At 45.0% G+C, this 16,267-nt stretch overlaps 1 protein-coding gene across 5 annotated transcripts in view; it reads left to right on the top strand.

Annotated features, from left to right (window-relative positions):
* NCAPH (non-SMC condensin I complex subunit H) overlaps positions 1–13,068 on the top strand; it is a 33,924-nt gene extending 20,856 nt beyond the window's left edge. For 3 of the 5 annotated variants that reach the window (XM_006930332.4, XM_006930334.4, XM_045054635.1), the window contains exons 10-18: positions 57–205; positions 557–663; positions 1,636–1,758; positions 4,371–4,481; positions 5,677–5,859; positions 6,522–6,635; positions 8,825–8,916; positions 9,254–9,329; positions 12,542–13,068. In XM_006930332.4, coding sequence (XP_006930394.1) covers positions 57–205; positions 557–663; positions 1,636–1,758; positions 4,371–4,481; positions 5,677–5,859; positions 6,522–6,635; positions 8,825–8,916; positions 9,254–9,329; positions 12,542–12,601 — 1,015 coding nt within the window. In that variant the 3' untranslated portion in view covers positions 12,602–13,068. Of the gene's footprint in view, positions 1–56; positions 206–556; positions 664–1,635; positions 1,759–4,370; positions 4,482–5,676; positions 5,860–6,521; positions 6,636–8,824; positions 8,917–9,253; positions 9,330–11,735; positions 11,887–12,541 lie in introns of all 5 variants that reach the window. The other 2 variants (XR_002155006.3, XM_006930333.4) reach the window with 2 other exon arrangements.
* The last annotated feature ends 3,199 nt before the right edge of the window (positions 13,069–16,267 follow it).

Genomic DNA, 16,267 nt, shown 5'->3' with positions numbered 1-16,267 from the left:
TATATTGACATGTACATGGTTGTACATGTAAAAATGTGATTTCATGTGTGTTACAGGGAAGAAATGATTCCCCTTGGGGATGGAGACATTAGGACCATGTGCCCCCTTCTGTCCATGAAACCTGGAGAATATTCCTATTTTAGTCCCCGTACCATGTCGATGTGGGCTGGCCCGGATCACTGGCGCTTTAGACCCCGACTCAAACGTATGTACTTCTAGATGGAACTTGAACACATAGTGTCAGTGACCATCCAGCATATGTGGGAATGACCACAAGCTTACAAGGCAGGACTCTAGAACTCTGAAGGGCTTGCCAGCGTTATATGTTTTGCATTCTATCTTTGAATGGAAGGGATTAATTAGCATATTTTTTATTGTGTTTTGTTAGCAAGACCACAAATTACCAGTTGATGAAATAGGTATGTGGTTTGCCTTTCCTAATGCCATTATGTTGTTCAGATAAAAATGGTATTTTGCCATTGATAAGGATCTTGCAGAATGGGTAAATATTGTCCACAGAGGTGAACGGTATTGATGTCTGTGTTCATTTCTGCAGATGATGCTGCCTCCAAATCAGAAAACAAGAAGAAGAATACAAAGAAAGATTTTGAAATTGACTTTGATGATGATATTGACTTTGACATATATTTTCGAAAAACAAAGGTTTGTGCTAGATTTATTAGCATATGTGGTTTCTTAAATTACTCTTTTTACTCTTCTTTCTTTCCAGATGTGATTTTTTTTTTTAATTTTTCTTTTTTTTTTTTTTTAGTATTTATTTATTTTGAGAGAGACAGAAACAGAATGCGAGTGGGTTAGGGGCAGAGAGAGAGGGAGACACAGAATCCAAAGCAGGCTCCAGCTCTGAGCTGTCAGCACAGAGCCCGATGCGGGGCTCAAACTCATGGGCTGTGAGATCATGGCCTGAGCCGAAGTCAGACGCTCAACCGACTGAGCCACCTAGGCACCCCTAGATGTGATTTTTGTTTTAAGTTTATTTATTATTTTGAGAGAGAGAGAGCACGAGTGTATGTGAGCAAGAGAAGGGCAGAGAGAGGGAGGGAGGGAGGGAGGGAGGGAGAGAGAGAGAGAGAGAGAGAGAGAGAGAGAGAGAGAGAGAAAGAGAGAAAGAGAGAAAGAGAGAAAGAATCCCAAACAGGCTCCGTGCTGTCAGCATGAAGCCCAATGCGGGACTCAAACTCACAAACGGCGACATCCTGCCTTGAGCTGAAATCAAGAGTTGGACGCTTAACCAACAGCCACCCAGATGCCCCACAGATGTGATTTTTTAAACAATTAATTACAAATACAAGTTTTAGAGTAAATAGATGGTTTCATTCTCCCTCAGTCTCTAGAGGAATTGAGAAAAAAACCCCGAACTCAGTGGCAGAAGAATCAGGTTTAGAAAATGAATAATGTCTAGCAAAATCACTCTTTCACATGGAACTGGGAATTCTGACAGTAGACTAGTGCTGCCCAAATCCTTTCCAAGCTCCTTATATATATATATATATATATATATATATATATATATATATATATATGTATGTATGTATGTTTTGAACATTCTTATTAAAGATGCCTAAAAACTTTTTTTTTTTTTTTTTTTTTTTTTTTTTTTTTTTTTTTAAATAGGCTGCTACTATTCTGACCAAATCCACTTTGGAGAATCAGAATTGGAGAGCTACCACTCTTCCTACGGATTTCCTCTATGAGACTGATAATCTTGTCCAGCTGCATCTCAAACCAGGAACCAGGGTAAGACCAGGATAAGACTGTTCCTTGGTTCGTTCAGGCTGCTGCTGTTGTCTAACCTGCTGATAGCATCAGAAGTATCGGATGATGGGTAGTGTGACTGTCAGTGCCTTTAAGGAAAAGGAGAGAGCGAGAGGAGAGATGTGTGTTAGCCCAGGGCAGTTACTGGAAGACGCAGTGGGTATAGCAGAGCTAAAGGGAAAGCTTATGGGATAGATGCACACCAAAGATTTGAAATACATCAGTTGGTTAGACCTCCGGATGGACACTGAGCCCTACACGCTGAAATGCTAGGGCGATAAACAATCTTTTGTTGAGGTTCTTACAAGATATTAGTTATTGCTTGATTCTCTACTTTCTCGTTGAGGTGGTGGATTCACTAGGCAGATGCTGTCCCCAGCCTACGTTGCCTTCCTCATGGTCAGGGTGTGGACGGGGTGTAGACTGTGACATGAGGGGTGATGTAGGTGCCAGTGTCTGACTGTGCAGGCCTCAGGGAGTTCTCCAGTGCTGCGCGACCTTCCTGGCTCCTCTGTTAAGATGAGCACTCCAGACCACTTGGTGCTGTACCTAGTCGCCGTTCGCTTCATCTGCCTGTGGTTCTTCTGGTGATGCTGGTAGCAAGCGCATGTCACTGTTGCCAGGGTAACCAGTCAGTGGTTCAAGCTAGGTTTCATTTATCTAGACCCCGTTCATTTGCATTCCTGGTGGTTCTAGTCTTGTGGCATCATATACACAAACTGTCTTCAGTTTCCTCTTCCTTATTTTGCCTCTTTCTGTACAAGACCGTAATGATATGTATACAGCTCCCCCAAATCACTGATATCTCACATTGTGTTTTTGTAAACCAACAGTAATTTATTTTCCTTTTTAATCAACACTGTCTACTTAATAGAAATACTCTTAAAATTGCAGAAAGAGATACAAAACCGCAGTACGAGAAAGTATGGCTATGGTCAGTATTGGTAAGATGCTAGCCCCCTCGTTCTGATCAGAAAGTGGAACCCTGTGGCGGAGGAGCAGGATGGTAGGACACTTCTCAAACCTTGCCCAGCCTGGAGCTGCTCTCTGCGGCCACAAGCCACCCCCTTTTCCCTCAAGCCCTTATTGTGAACATTTGAAGATTGTGGCCTTCGGTGGGAATTTGCATATTCAGATGTTAAGGTGGTAGAACAAAGTCACTGAGACATTGCATTCCAGGGGGTGGTTTTTTGTTTTTTGTTTTATGATTGTCTCTTATAGAAGAAAGAACTTTTGCTTCTGATTGTCCGTGGGAACAAATTCACTGTGTGTGGTAGGGCAGCCAGGCAGCAGGAGCTGGAGATCCCTGACCTTCCCAGCAGAGTTACACTGGGAAAATGACTGCTAAGCTCTGGAAACCCTGGAAATTAGATGCTGGATTAATAAGCACTATTTGGTTAGAGACTATACACATCAACCACCCATCCAGTTTAATATCTTGCAAGGGGATTCTAATAGCCACCGCTATTATGTTCCCTTCCTAAGACACTTTTTGTAGACTACGGACAATTTAGAGTGCGCCTCGAGGAGAGTATCCTAAATGGAGAGAGATTTAGAAATAGTGTTATAGGAGGAACAGTGGAAGAAAGTAGACGATAAATGCCTATTGTTGAATATTATTTTTGGATTTGTATTATAAAAACATTGTGAAGGGTTTTTTTGGCTGCTTTTGGGTATAGGGTTGTATTAAAATATTCAGTATGCTTTGTAAACTACATACCTTCAGCCTCCTGTCCTTCTCCCCAGAGAAACCCCTCAGGCAAAAATCACTGGTCTAACGATCAGCAAATATCTGAAGGGCTGTGGTCACAGGCATTCCCAAAGGAGGAGGCAGACTTGTTCTCTGAGGCTCTGGAAGGCAGAACAAGGACCCTGTGTGTAACAACAGGGAAAAAAGCTGGATGTTTCTTCTTATGATTGTCCCAGAAATGAGACAGGCTGCCTGTGAATTAAAATTGTGAATGGGTTTTCTCAGAATTGCTCGAGTGGCAACCAAGTTGACTTCTTTTCAGATAGCTTTAGGCAGTTTTGTTTTTAATGAAGAAACCCTTTCCAATAAAGTTGTGCACAGACCTAATTGCACACCAGCTCTCTGGTTTATTTGGGTTGGATGGAGTCTCCAAGCCCTGCTACCCCAGGGCTTGCTCTAGAACGGAGCTGTGCAGTTGAAGTTGTCAGGATTAAGATGACTTTTCAGGGCCCTTAGAACTCTAAAATTCTATAATTCTATCTATCTATCTATCTATCTATCTATCTATCTATTTATTTATTTATTTATTACATTTTATTGTTGAGAGACAGAGAGAGACAGAGTATGAGCAGGGAAGGGGCAGAGAGAGAGGGAGACACAGAATCTGAAGCAAGTTCCAGGCTCTGGGCTGTCAGCACAGAGCCCGACGTGGGGCTCGAACTCACGAACCGTGAGATCATGACCTGAGATGAAGTCAGACGCTTAACTGGCTAAGCCACCTAGGCACCCCTAAAATTCTGTAATTCTAGGAGATTGATCATAAGAACTAAGGTTATTGTCCATCTTAGTTTAGAGATGCTTTCCTAGAAATTGCTTTCTACTGTTATTCTTTCCTTCATTCTAGTTACTTAAGATGGCCCAAGGCCAGAGGGCAGGAACTGAACATTATGAAGAAATTGGAGACTATGATTACAACAACCCTAACGACACCTCCAACTTTTGCCCTGGATTACAGGTAAAGGAGAGAAGAGCTCTGTCCTCTCTTCTAAGCGGAAGAGCCTTCTTTCCTATATGGTAGAAAGCTGCAGGAAATTCTAAATGAGGTGGGGAGTTTGTGGCTGCCTGCCCTGCCCCAGGCATCAGGGAATGAGCAAAGCTGAGGAAACAGCCAACACCTTGGCCTGCTTTGCCGCCAGTCCTACACGCGGAAAGCGAATGATCATACTCCAATAAACCAGTCAATATCTTTAGCCTGTGCAAAGCACTTATCTTGGCTATTTTGGGATTTCAAAGGAAAATACTCTTCCTGCTCTGAGGAGCTAGTATTTCGGCTAGGGAGACAGAGCACATAGACATGTGAAGATGGTGTGATCTGATAGGCAAAAAGTCTATGGGGTAGATTCAGGAGACCAGGCTTCTAGCTCTGATTTTGGTTCTTACATTGCAAACTTATACAAGCTACTCCCCAAATTTAGATCTAGGTTTAGGCTAAATAATCTCAGTATTCCTATTGTGAGTCCACTAATGAGATAGCAAATGTAAATAACAGAAAGGGGGAAAATATTAAGCCTCATCTGTGTCCCTTTAGGGAGAGGGACAAGAACTGCAGAATAGTTTGTTCATCTTACCATCTTACGTGGAGAATTGCGTTGTTACATTTTAGTGAAAATCCAGACCTCTTGAGTGCTTCTCAAACTTTCCGGGTGTTGAAGAATCACCCTAAAAAAGAATCACTGCTAAAAACAAGTCCTGGGTCCCAGCCCAGAGATCTGATCCATTCCTGCTGGCCTTGGTCCAAGAATGAATTTTTCATGGCTCCTGGACAGGAATCCTGTGGCCGGCTGGAGACCCCTGGCGACTCTTGTGCTCACATTGGGTGAGGGATGTGGGTCAGATCTCCAGTGTTTCAAGAATGCTTTCTATAAAATGAAATCTTAAGTTGGTCTGAAGCCAAAGGTGACACTGGCAGTTGTGATTATTGAATTCCTTTTAACTTGCTCTAGAGGTCTTAGTTAACAGAAGCTTTCCTCTTAGGGTTTATGTATAACAGGAAGATAAGTAGAGGCACCTAGAAGTCCATCGTAGGCTTGACTCACACAATGAACTCTCAGGTGCTCTGCTCTTGATGTGTAAATACAGTCTTTTTCAAGGATACTTCTAAGCCTCTCAGACAGCTTCTGCCAAACTTGAAGAACTGTTTTCTTGCCCAGGCTGCTGACAGTGATTATGAAGAGTCGGATGATTTATTTGTGGGACCAGTTGGGACCTTTGACCTTACATCTTGCCATCCACCTAAAACAACACAAGAGAATGATGATATCCCTGAAGTCCAAGGATTGGACATCACCACTTATGGGGAGTCGAATCTGGTAGCTGAACCTCAGAAGGTAGAGGTGAAAGCCGAGAATTATATTGTTTGCCTGAGATCTATTTAATTTGCCTCCTATATGAGAGTCATATTGGTCTGGGCTTGATTTTTTTTTTTTTTTTTCCCCTCCATTTTAAGTCGTTGCTCTCTAAGTGGCTGACTCTTAAGTAGGGCTGTGTTGGGAATGAGCTGATGCTAATTAAGTATGTGTAGAACTAGTCATCTCTCCAGAGATTGTGATAAACCATATAACTAGGAGCAAAGTGGTAAAGTATGTGAATGAAGGCTGCAGGCGGGGAAAATTGGTTTCTGTGCTGATTGCGTGAGGCTAGCTATTTGTCTCTGGAAAATCTTGGCCAGATTCAATTTGTATTAAATTATCATGCATTAAGCATCTGTCCCATACCAAGTGATAGGCTTGGTGATTTCATATATATTTGATTGACCTATGTCTCTTACACTGGGATTCCAGGTTAGTCTTAATGTAGATTATACTTGATCAACAAGAAATTAGATTAAAGGAAGGGACTCTATTTTGGTATATCCAAAGGAAGTTCTAGAACTCCTTGGATTAAACCAAACTAGATTCTTTATTTGAACTCCAGACTTTTGATTTTACAATGGGTTGATGGTAAATGTTTTTTTTTTTATTTTACTTAGTTTTACTTGGTTATATATCTATTGCAGGTAAATAAAATTGAAATTCATTATGCCAAGACTGCCAAAAAGATGGACATGAAGAAGTTGAAGCAAAGCATGTGGAGTTTGCTGACAGAGTTCTCCAAGCATGCAGACGCGGAGGTAACATGTTCTGCTTACTCTCTAGGTGCCCGGCATGTGGGAGGGGAATAGCTCACGGTTAAGGCTCTAAGATCAGTGGCGTGAATTCAGAAAGCATTTATTCAGAAATACAAAGAAACTTCACACCTTCTGAAAGAGAAATGAACCAAGTATATGAACATGCAAGTCACACGAAAGGCGATGCAGATGGTTAACTAGTGCACGTGACATTATTCAGCCTTGCTGGTAATCAAAAAATACAGATGAAAGCATTTTAGGCTCCTTTAAAATAGTAACTTTAGCAGTTAAACAATTTTTTCGGTACAGAGTTGAGAAAAAGCTTGGAGCACTTACTCACTGCTGGTGCAATTTAAGTTGATAAATGACCCTTTTGGAAAGCAAATTCTAACATCTCAGGTGCCATAAAATGTTTAAGCCCTTTGATCTAATACTTCTTGATTTGGGAAATATAATCAAAGTAGGAAAATAGTAAAAAACAATTTTGTCAAATTGTCTCTTTTTCCTTCAGAACAAGGTGAAACCTTGACTGACTCTTTCCAACTAAATGGAACTCTCAGTTAACCAGAATCCTTCCATCCTGTCTATTGGACCGCTAATGCTCAGGCAATGTTCTGAGCTTTCCAAACCCAACCCGTTCTCCTGTACCTTCTCCTGTTGGCTGAGAAGTGAAAATCATGCTTTGACTGAGGACCCTGAGTTGTGTAGTCCTACATATCAGCTAAGGCTCCAATCGTATGCCTAAATCTGAATAGGATGCAAATGTAAGGGAAATGCGCTTTTTACAAAGTAGAAAAGGGGTGGGGTGCCTGGGTAGCTCAGTCGGTTAAGTGTCCGACTTTGGCTCAGGTTATGATCTCACAGCTTATGAGTTTGAGCCCCACGTCAGGCTCTGTGATGACAGCTCAGTGACCGGAGCCTGCTTTGGATTCTGTGTCTCCCTCTTTCTCTGCCCCTCTCCCGCTCACACTCTGTCTCTGTCTCTCTCTCAAAAATAAATAATAAAACATCTTAAAAAATTAAAAATAAAAAAAAAGTAGGAAAGGGGTTCTGCGTAAGCTTTGAGTTTATTTATATATTTATTTTGAAGATTTATTTATTTTTTTAAAGTTTTTTTGTTGTTGTTGTTTTTGTTTTTTTTTAAGCGTTTGTTTATTTTTGAAAGAGACAGAGCACAAGCTGGGAAGGGGCAGAGAGAGAGACAGACACAGAAGCAGGCTCCAGGCTGTGAACTGTCAGCACAGAGCCTGCTGCGGGGCTGGAACTCACAGAGATCATGACCTGAGCCAAAGTCGGATGCTTAACTGATTGAGCCACCCAGAGGCCCCTAAAGATTTATTTTATTTTTAGAGAGACAGCATGTGACCAGGGACAGGGGGTGGGGGGAAGGAGGGAGAAGGAGAGAGGGAGGGAGGGAGAGAGGGAATATCTTAAGCAGGCTCCATGCTCAGCACAGAGCCCGATGTGGGGCTTGATCCCACAACCCTGGGATCATGACCTGAGCCAAAATTGAGTTGGACACTCAACTGACTGCGCCACTCAGGCACCCCAAACTTTGAATTTAAACAACTTAAAATACCCTCTACTCCAGGGATTATGGTTAACTAAGAATTTATTCTTTTTTAAAAAGTCTTTTATCACGAAAATACTCAAACATATTAGTAGAGAGAGAATAGTATAGTGAACACCTACTTCTGATAACTATCACTGTTTTATGTATACTGTCACCCATCCTGTCCTGCCTCCCCATCCCACCCACCATGTACACATTCTGAATTATTGTAACACAAATACGAGACATGACATCCTTTGATAACTGCTTGCCGTACGGATTATGGATTCTGTGCTGCCCTTGGCTGCGTTAGGCCAGTTGAAACTATAAATGATCATGGTTTTTGTTGGTTTGTATTTTTTTTCCTCAGAGAAAACTAGAAGACTTTTTGCAGTTTTTCCTTTACTGGGATTACATTGACATTGACATCAACATTTACCATCACTTGGTAATCAGTGTCCTGGTGCAGGGCTAAGGAATGGAGTCCCCTTATGGGTCCCTTTTCTTTAAGATGTAACCTAGAAAATGTGGTTTCATTCAGATGTAGACTTTTTGGAGATACAATCTTTAGGTTTATGTTGCTTTCTCGAAAGTGAACCGGTCCTACATATTGGAGTTGTCAATATCCTTCTTCTGTTAGACAAACCACAGTGAAACTGGAAAAGAAGGGGACATGGGAAAGGTGGCTGATGAGAAGATGCTCAGCGGGCTCACAAAGGACCTACAGAAGAGGTGCGTGCCAGTGACCGCAGGGCTGACGGACCCTTTGCACACGCTCTGCTCTTTTAATACTTGGGGCAGTTTTTCTGTGTCTTCTTTGCATTGTGAAATGAGTTAATAGAGACCAACTTTTAAAAAGGCATTTTTCTGCACCATTGGCTGGAATGGGACAAGTGATATTTTATTTCCAAATGAGAAACTAGAAGAACCTGCTTATAAGATGCATCTGAAATATTTCTTTGTTTCTGCTTAGTTTGTTCACTGGACATGTGAATTCATACTTGATGAAAGAGCCTTTGTTCCTAGAACCGCAGTGACCCAGCTAAATACTTGCCTCTTTGTTTTATAGCTTGCCTCCCCTCATGGCTCAGAACCTCTCTATACCTCTGGCCTTTGCCTGTCTCCTACATTTAGCCAATGAAAAGGTAGGTAAATCTGGTAAGCATGGGAGTATTCTTTGTTCATAGCAACCTGTTTGAGCTCTTAATTAGATCTCTCACGGGCAACCTCATAGGACATCTTAAATACAGTGACTTATGCAGTACTTCCAACCCAGAGGATTAACCATGCACTTAGAAGTAACTTAGAAAAAGGCCACTGGGTGTGATTAGCAATGAAAATAATGAGGAGGACCCAACTGGGGAAATTTTTAGGTGCTGAATTGTGATCTGTCAGTTCCCAACTTTAAAACATAAAGTGCTTTTGTATGTTTGGGTGTCGGAGGCTTTAAAGGGCAAATCCTGCCGGTGCCAAAGTCAAGACACATGGAGATGTGGTGGAGGACGGAGGGCCAGGTGAGGATGAAAGGAAAATTGGTGCAGGGAGAGGATAGTGAGACATGGAGGCCACGGCCAGCAGGGCCGCACTACCAACAATGCCAGGCTCCGCAGCGTGCCACGCCAGCCAGCAGAACTGAGCAGCTGTGGCACAGTCACCAGAAGAGCGGGCAGGGACCCATCTTCCCAAGAGTGTGGTGGCAGCTACCCAGGAGGCAGCCCGGTGAGGCAGTCAGCAACAAGCCCCAACAGGTGGCACTGCGTGAGGCTTTGTACCCTTTGTATCCTTTCGTGTCCTTAGGCAGCTGGTCCCTCACGTAGACTTTGGCTCTTGAAGTAGAGCATCACTAGGGCTGGGCATGTCTCGCTGCTGTCGTGCACCACAGCTGTGGATTCTAACCTCCTCCAAGACCGGAACCCTGCCCCAGAGCCGAGAGTGTGGCGCCTGTCTGAACACTGAAGAGTGGTTTGAGAGGATTGATAAGATTGCACTGGAATGCCAGCAAAAATGGGGTGCTGCAGAAGCACCCAGGATTTCCTGTGTGCCAGTGCCTGACCTCTGGCCTCGTAATTAAAATGACGCAACGATGATCGGCTGTTTGGCGGCTCTGGGCTTGCTTGGACCGACTGCTGGGCCCGAAGGCGAGAGGTTCCCTTGCAGGATGACCCGTGTAGGATAGCCTTCAGCCTATCCACGCGGACCTCCCACTGGGAGTCAGGGACCACTTTTTCTCTTTCGAAGGTCATGACTTCACTGAAGAAGAAGAACGTGTCCATTTGGCAGAAGCTAGTTTTGAGGCTGGGCGGGGAAGAGATATGGAAGAGCCAGTGAGCCAGGACAGGTGCTGCGTGTGTGCACCTATGGTGCTGACTGTTGGGCCCGGGTGTTCACTACTGAGGCGTGAACAGAGCAACCCAGCTTAGCTTCTGACGGGAAGAGCTTATACATTAGAGCCACCGTGGTTGATTGTTGACCCAGGAACATTGAACTCACATGGCTGCTGGGTGAAAGGTAGTAAGCAGCAGTGGCTGACTGGAGAGGTCATGTGCCCTGTTCAGAAGTCCTGAAGACAAGGCTAGGGGACACACAGCCCCATCCGTGGTTGTGGGAGATGGCAGTGAGAATGGCTCCGTGTGATTCTTGACATGTTCCAACTTATCCAATGTCAGAAGCAAACTACACGAAGAAAGAATAACTAGGAGGAAAAAAAAAACAAAAAGATATTATCATCCTGACAAGAAATCCACAAATGGCTCTGAGGAGGATTCCCCATCTGAAGAGGAGGGCACACAAGCCATCCATCTGTCTGACATTCAGAAGTGTGACTGTAAAGCTGTTCTGGGGGAGGCCTGGAACCTCACACCATCTTTACGGACGTAGGTGCTGGTGAACTCTCCCACTGGGTGTGTTCTCCTAGCACACACAGGCTCCTAAAGCACAGGGTGCCCCCAAAGCTCAGAAACCCTCATCTTGAGTCCAAATTAAGAATGTTACTGATTTCACTCAATTGCACCAGTCTGAGAATCGGTGGTGCCCAGGGCTGTGTGTCTCTGCAGAAGCCTGCCTCTTCCCTGTGAGAGGGCAGCTGTATGATCTACACTTGGTTCCCAAATAGACCGGGCCGAGGAAACCCTGCTAAAAAGCATCGGTGATTCTGTGGCCTCACTGAGGCACATAATGCTCTGGCTCCAGCACTGTGCTGCTTCCCCCAACAGCAGGGCCGGGATTGTTGTGCTGTGATCGAGTGTGTCTTTAGGGGCCCAGAGCGCTCAGCATTTAAAGGATGGGGAGATGGCACCAGACCAGAAACCCTTGGGCTAAGCGCTGAGGGAGGCCATTGCTGGGTCTTGGCTTTGGGCTGTTTGAGAAGATTTGACTATAACATTGACCCTGTCAGTTACCATGATAGTCTGCAGGGGTCTGTGGTAACTTAGTTTAGAACCACCAAGAGAAATTTCACAACGCTTAATACCAGAACATGACTCTCTTGTGGCCTTCTTTCTCCCTGTCTTTCACTCCCATCTGGACTCTTCATCGGCCACTCTGGGAATGAGCTCCCCTGAGAAGTGCGACGGGGCTTGGGGTGCAGTGGTGGACGCTGGGTCTCCTCTACCTCTGTGGGCCTGAGTGCCAGTATGGTGTGACTGATTAGCCAAACCTGAACCGCTTCTGGAACCTGAGTCGTAGAAGTCACACTTCAGGGGGGTATGATTTCAGCTTTCCGTCGTTAGCAGTACAGAAAGGTGCACCAGAAAGGGTGGTGTGGTTGCTGAGTGCCAGCACATCGTGCCTGCCTCCGGTGCCAAGTGAGGGGAGGTATGCTTATGGTGAGCTTAGGCAAGACAGGCCTCTGGCAATTGTTTGGTCCTAAAGGAAACAAGTGCCTGGGATTGGTGGGGAATCCATGGGGTAGGAGAGTGGGGGTGTTAGGTGGGGGAAGAGCTGAGAGGTAGGGAAAGGCCTGAGCAGATGGAGCGAGGGGGCTGTCACGGCCGTCCTCAGGGATGAGGTTATGGGGCAGGGAGGGGGAGGGCCTGGACAAGGCCACACATGGACAGGGTTAACAAGCATGTGTTGTGTCTCCTGGTGGCTTCCCATCCACTTTTCGTTCCTTCCAGAGCAAATAGCTTAGCTCTTGGGCCCGTTACAGAGAGAGGCTGTTGCAGGAATCAGCACCAGGAAGTCTTTCTTTTTGCCTTTTTTCCCCCTGCAGTTGGCAAGGATTTGCAATTAGCTTTATTATGCAATTGATATTTGCTATAACGTAATTTTCTTACAATCATGGGACTAAGTTCATTCTTTGTAGTCACCACCCTGTTACCTTGATTAGAATCTGTTCATGTGTTTGATCTTCCTTCAGAATCTAAAGCTGGAAGGAACTGAGGACCTTTCCGACATTCTTGTGAGGCAAGGGGATTGAGTTTGCCCGAGAAGAGTTGGCAGAAAGGGGCTCATCGCTTCTTCGGTGACCAGGACGTCCCCACTCTGGGTGCTGCAAGTGCGGCAGGCCTGTGGCAAGGCTGTAGCCCACTACCAAAGTGCCAGGTTTTTTATCTGTTGCTCTTCCCTTCTCTTCCTCATGGTCTGGGAACCAGCACCCGGAAGCTCTTTGATTAAAGTTTCCTGCCTTGTGGTGACCACAGGGAGGAGATGGTGAGGGCACTGTTCTTGATTATGAAAACCTATATCCATGTTTTGAATTCATGTCTCGTTTTTGCCTCCTCAGCTGCTCTTTGTTTTTTTCCACACTTTTGTAGAAAATTATTTCCCAGTAGGCACTGGTTGTCTTTAAACAGCTGTCTAAGCCATGTACATAAAATACATCGTCTGTGCACTTACAAATGTATATATGTTATGTCTGCTTAAATAAAATCATTCTGAATCATATGCTTGACAAAATATTTGACTATCTTCTAGATAAGTTTTAGAGCTGGTGCTTTCCCTTAAGGGGGTTGCAGTCTTGTTAGCTTGATGAGGTACCTGTGTGTCAGTAAAGGCAGGAAACACTTAAGGGCTGAGAAGATTGGTCTTGTAACAGTAGAGGAGAAAGAAACCACTGGCTGGAGGTTCAGATTTCCAGATTGGGTCCATTGGGCCTATGAATTCTGCTGGAGGGCGATGGTGGTAAAAATTGCTAACCTTTGTTAAGCGGCCACCTCCCGTGGATTACTTCACTCAGCCTTCTTAGCATCTCTGTGAGGAACATAGTTTCATCACTCACATCTTACAGAGGAGAAATAGGTATTTGAAGGTAAAGGAACCTGCCTAAGGGCAGACAGCTGTCAGAGACTGATCTTGAACTAATGTGCTTCTTAGAGTCTGTTCTTAGCAACTGGTACTATCTGCTGCTCAGATCACAGGCTCTGCCTGTAGACATTGACCCAAGTAATTCTCTCCTTGGCAGGTCCTCCGTCTATCGGAGCACCCTGTCACCACTCACTGGGTAAATAGAGATCTTGGATCTCTATTCAGTGAGGTATTTGATTGGCAATAGCTCTTGATAATAAAGAACTTATTTCTAAGCCAAAAACCACACAAAACACACCCCAGAACGTGCTTCCCAAATCGTGTCCAAAAAATGTTACCTGTTCTGCCACATTGAGAGGGTAGACTTGTGAACATGCGTTAGAGGAAAAGGCGGTGATGCTGAGTGAGGATCCCTGTCCTGCTGGGGCTGAAGCCCCCCACGCCTTTCCCCTGCCAGGTGAGCGCTGCCTCTCCTGCTCTGCTCTTACTTCTGGGAGTGCAACCAGCCAAGCCCGTACACTCCTCTCTAGTCCTGTTTCCCAGGGATGATTCTGTTCAGTAAAGCAAGGAAGAGCCTGTGTTTGTTCATCTGCACATCAGGTGTACCACATGCACTGCTCATAGCTGACTAGAGAAGCAAAGTGCTCCTCTGGGCTCCAGTCACCAAGCTGCCTCGGATTCTTCCAACAGTGCTGAGTTCATCACATTTTATTCTTTTTGATAAAAATGATTTATGACATGGGGTGCCTGGGTGGCTCAGCGTCCTACTTTGGCTCAGGTCATGATCTTGCGGTTCGTGGGTTCGAGCCCCGCGTTGGGCTCTGTGCTGGCAGCTCGGAGCCTGGAGCTTGCTTTGGATTCTGTGTCTCCCTCTCTTCTTGCCCCTTCCTCACTCATAGGGCCTCTCTCTCAAAAAAAAAAAAAAAAAAAAAAAAATTCTGAAGGAAAAGGCGATTTCATTTGCATACCTTTGTAAGATTTCCATATGCACAAAGTCTCAAATCAGAGGGAAAAAAAACCTTTGTCAGGATAAATGGGACAGTACTGCATTTGTGTCTCTGTCATAGGCCACGTAGTACCTCTCTCAGTGGGTTGATATCTCAACACTGTTCATTCTGGATTGTCTCTTCTTGCTTATGATGTCCTTGCACCCTGTCTGCAATAATAATTCAGACTACGAGGAGCTGCGGTGGGGGGTGGGGTGGTGGTCGCATTTCCAATGAAGATAAACTTCCTCTGTCCTTTGGGGATGCCTGAACGGAAAGTTTCCTTCTGGAGCTCTGCTAAACAAGATATTTTTTTTTTTCCTTCCCCAGGAAGGAAATAGAACGGTTTCCCAATTTTCCCTGCTTGTCAGGAGGCTCTGGGAGCAAGCTGTTCCAGATCTGAGTCCGAGTGCAGAGTACTTTTTCATAACAGAAATCGTTTCCCTAACATTAGAGATTGTTTTTCCTGGATAAGGATGAGTGGAGTTCATTTACAACTGGGTTTTCCAAAGTGAGATCTGGTCACAGTCCCTTAGGAATTAAAAATCCTGCAGAATCAGAGGAGGAGGAGGAGGCCATTCCCTGGAAGGAAACACTAAGGCATCAGAATGCCCTCCCTCTTCCTGCTGCAGGTGCGATCAAGACACAAAAACAATGGAGGAGAGTCCCCCTGTGGCAGGAGGAAATGCAGCCAGTGTGCAAAAGACAGATGAAGCCACCGAGGCTGAAATGCTCAGCCTCACCAGTGGGGGTGTCCTGGGCAAAAATACGCGAGAACTACTCCTTTGCCAAAACGGAAGCCCCGTTTGGGAAACCATCCCCTCTTCTTCCAGATGAATAGGAACACTGAATTCAGGATATTGCCTTAAAAGTGTCCCTCTGGGTTGCAGTCACCTCCTGTAAAATACAGTTTCTGTAAAATAAAGATGAGAGTTGTAACAGGATCTAGTCAGGAGACAGAAACCTAGAACATGAATAAAGAACTTACTATAAAGAACTGTTTGCTAGGTATATAGGGCATCTAAAGTAGCAACTGCTAGAAGCAACCAGCGGCCCCAGGGCTGGGAAGACAAAAGGACCAAAGGAAAACTTCGAAGAGGGCTCTGCAGAGCAGAAACTGGCCCCTGAGGAAGGGTGCTGCCCGGCTAACGATGGTGTCTAAGGGGGACATGGCGAAGCCGGTGCTGGGTGCTGGAAGATCGGTGGGTCGCTACTGACATGAGGAAGCACCGCTGGGTGATGCTCACAGGATCAGGAAGCGGACAGGAAGGAGCGAGTCCTTTTTTCTCCAGCCCTGCAGTCTCGTTCAAGTGCCTCCCGTTGGCATAACCTGGCTGGGAGTGGCTGGCAAAGCAGAAATGGAGCTTGCAGAGTGGCACAGAATAGAGGGTGGGTTGGAGCTGAGGGATTGATGAGGGAGCGTGGGGGGCAGGCTGAGGGCAAAATACAAGCTAACAGTACCCCCCGTCACAGGTGGAATGTGTGTGCTAGTCCTCGGACACGCCTGGTTACCCAAGAACAAAGGAAAGGGGTTTAAGTGCTTGCCATGATGATGTGGGAAACTAAGGCAAATGTAAAATTAAATTCCCTTACTGCCTGTAGCCCATTGACAAGTCCTTAGGACCAGCAGAGTGACCTTCTCTAGGAACTCAGCTGCCTCGTTGATGACACTATGCTAGGGGCAAAAGAGAACCTTGGCTTAACATTATCCCAACCTTGAGATCCTGTTAAGTCTACCTCCTTTATCTCAACTGCCCCAAGATATATGCTGACAATCATACTCCAAGCTTATGGCCCCCTCATATACATCTGAAGGGTCTTATGCCTGAGGTTTTACTAAAAGGTAATAAATG

The sequence above is a fragment of the Felis catus genome, chromosome A3, assembly GCF_018350175.1.
Source record: "Felis catus isolate Fca126 chromosome A3, F.catus_Fca126_mat1.0, whole genome shotgun sequence".
In the NCBI taxonomy this organism is placed as follows: Eukaryota; Metazoa; Chordata; class Mammalia; order Carnivora; family Felidae; genus Felis; species Felis catus.
This window is presented reverse-complemented; position numbering and strand designations above follow the sequence as displayed.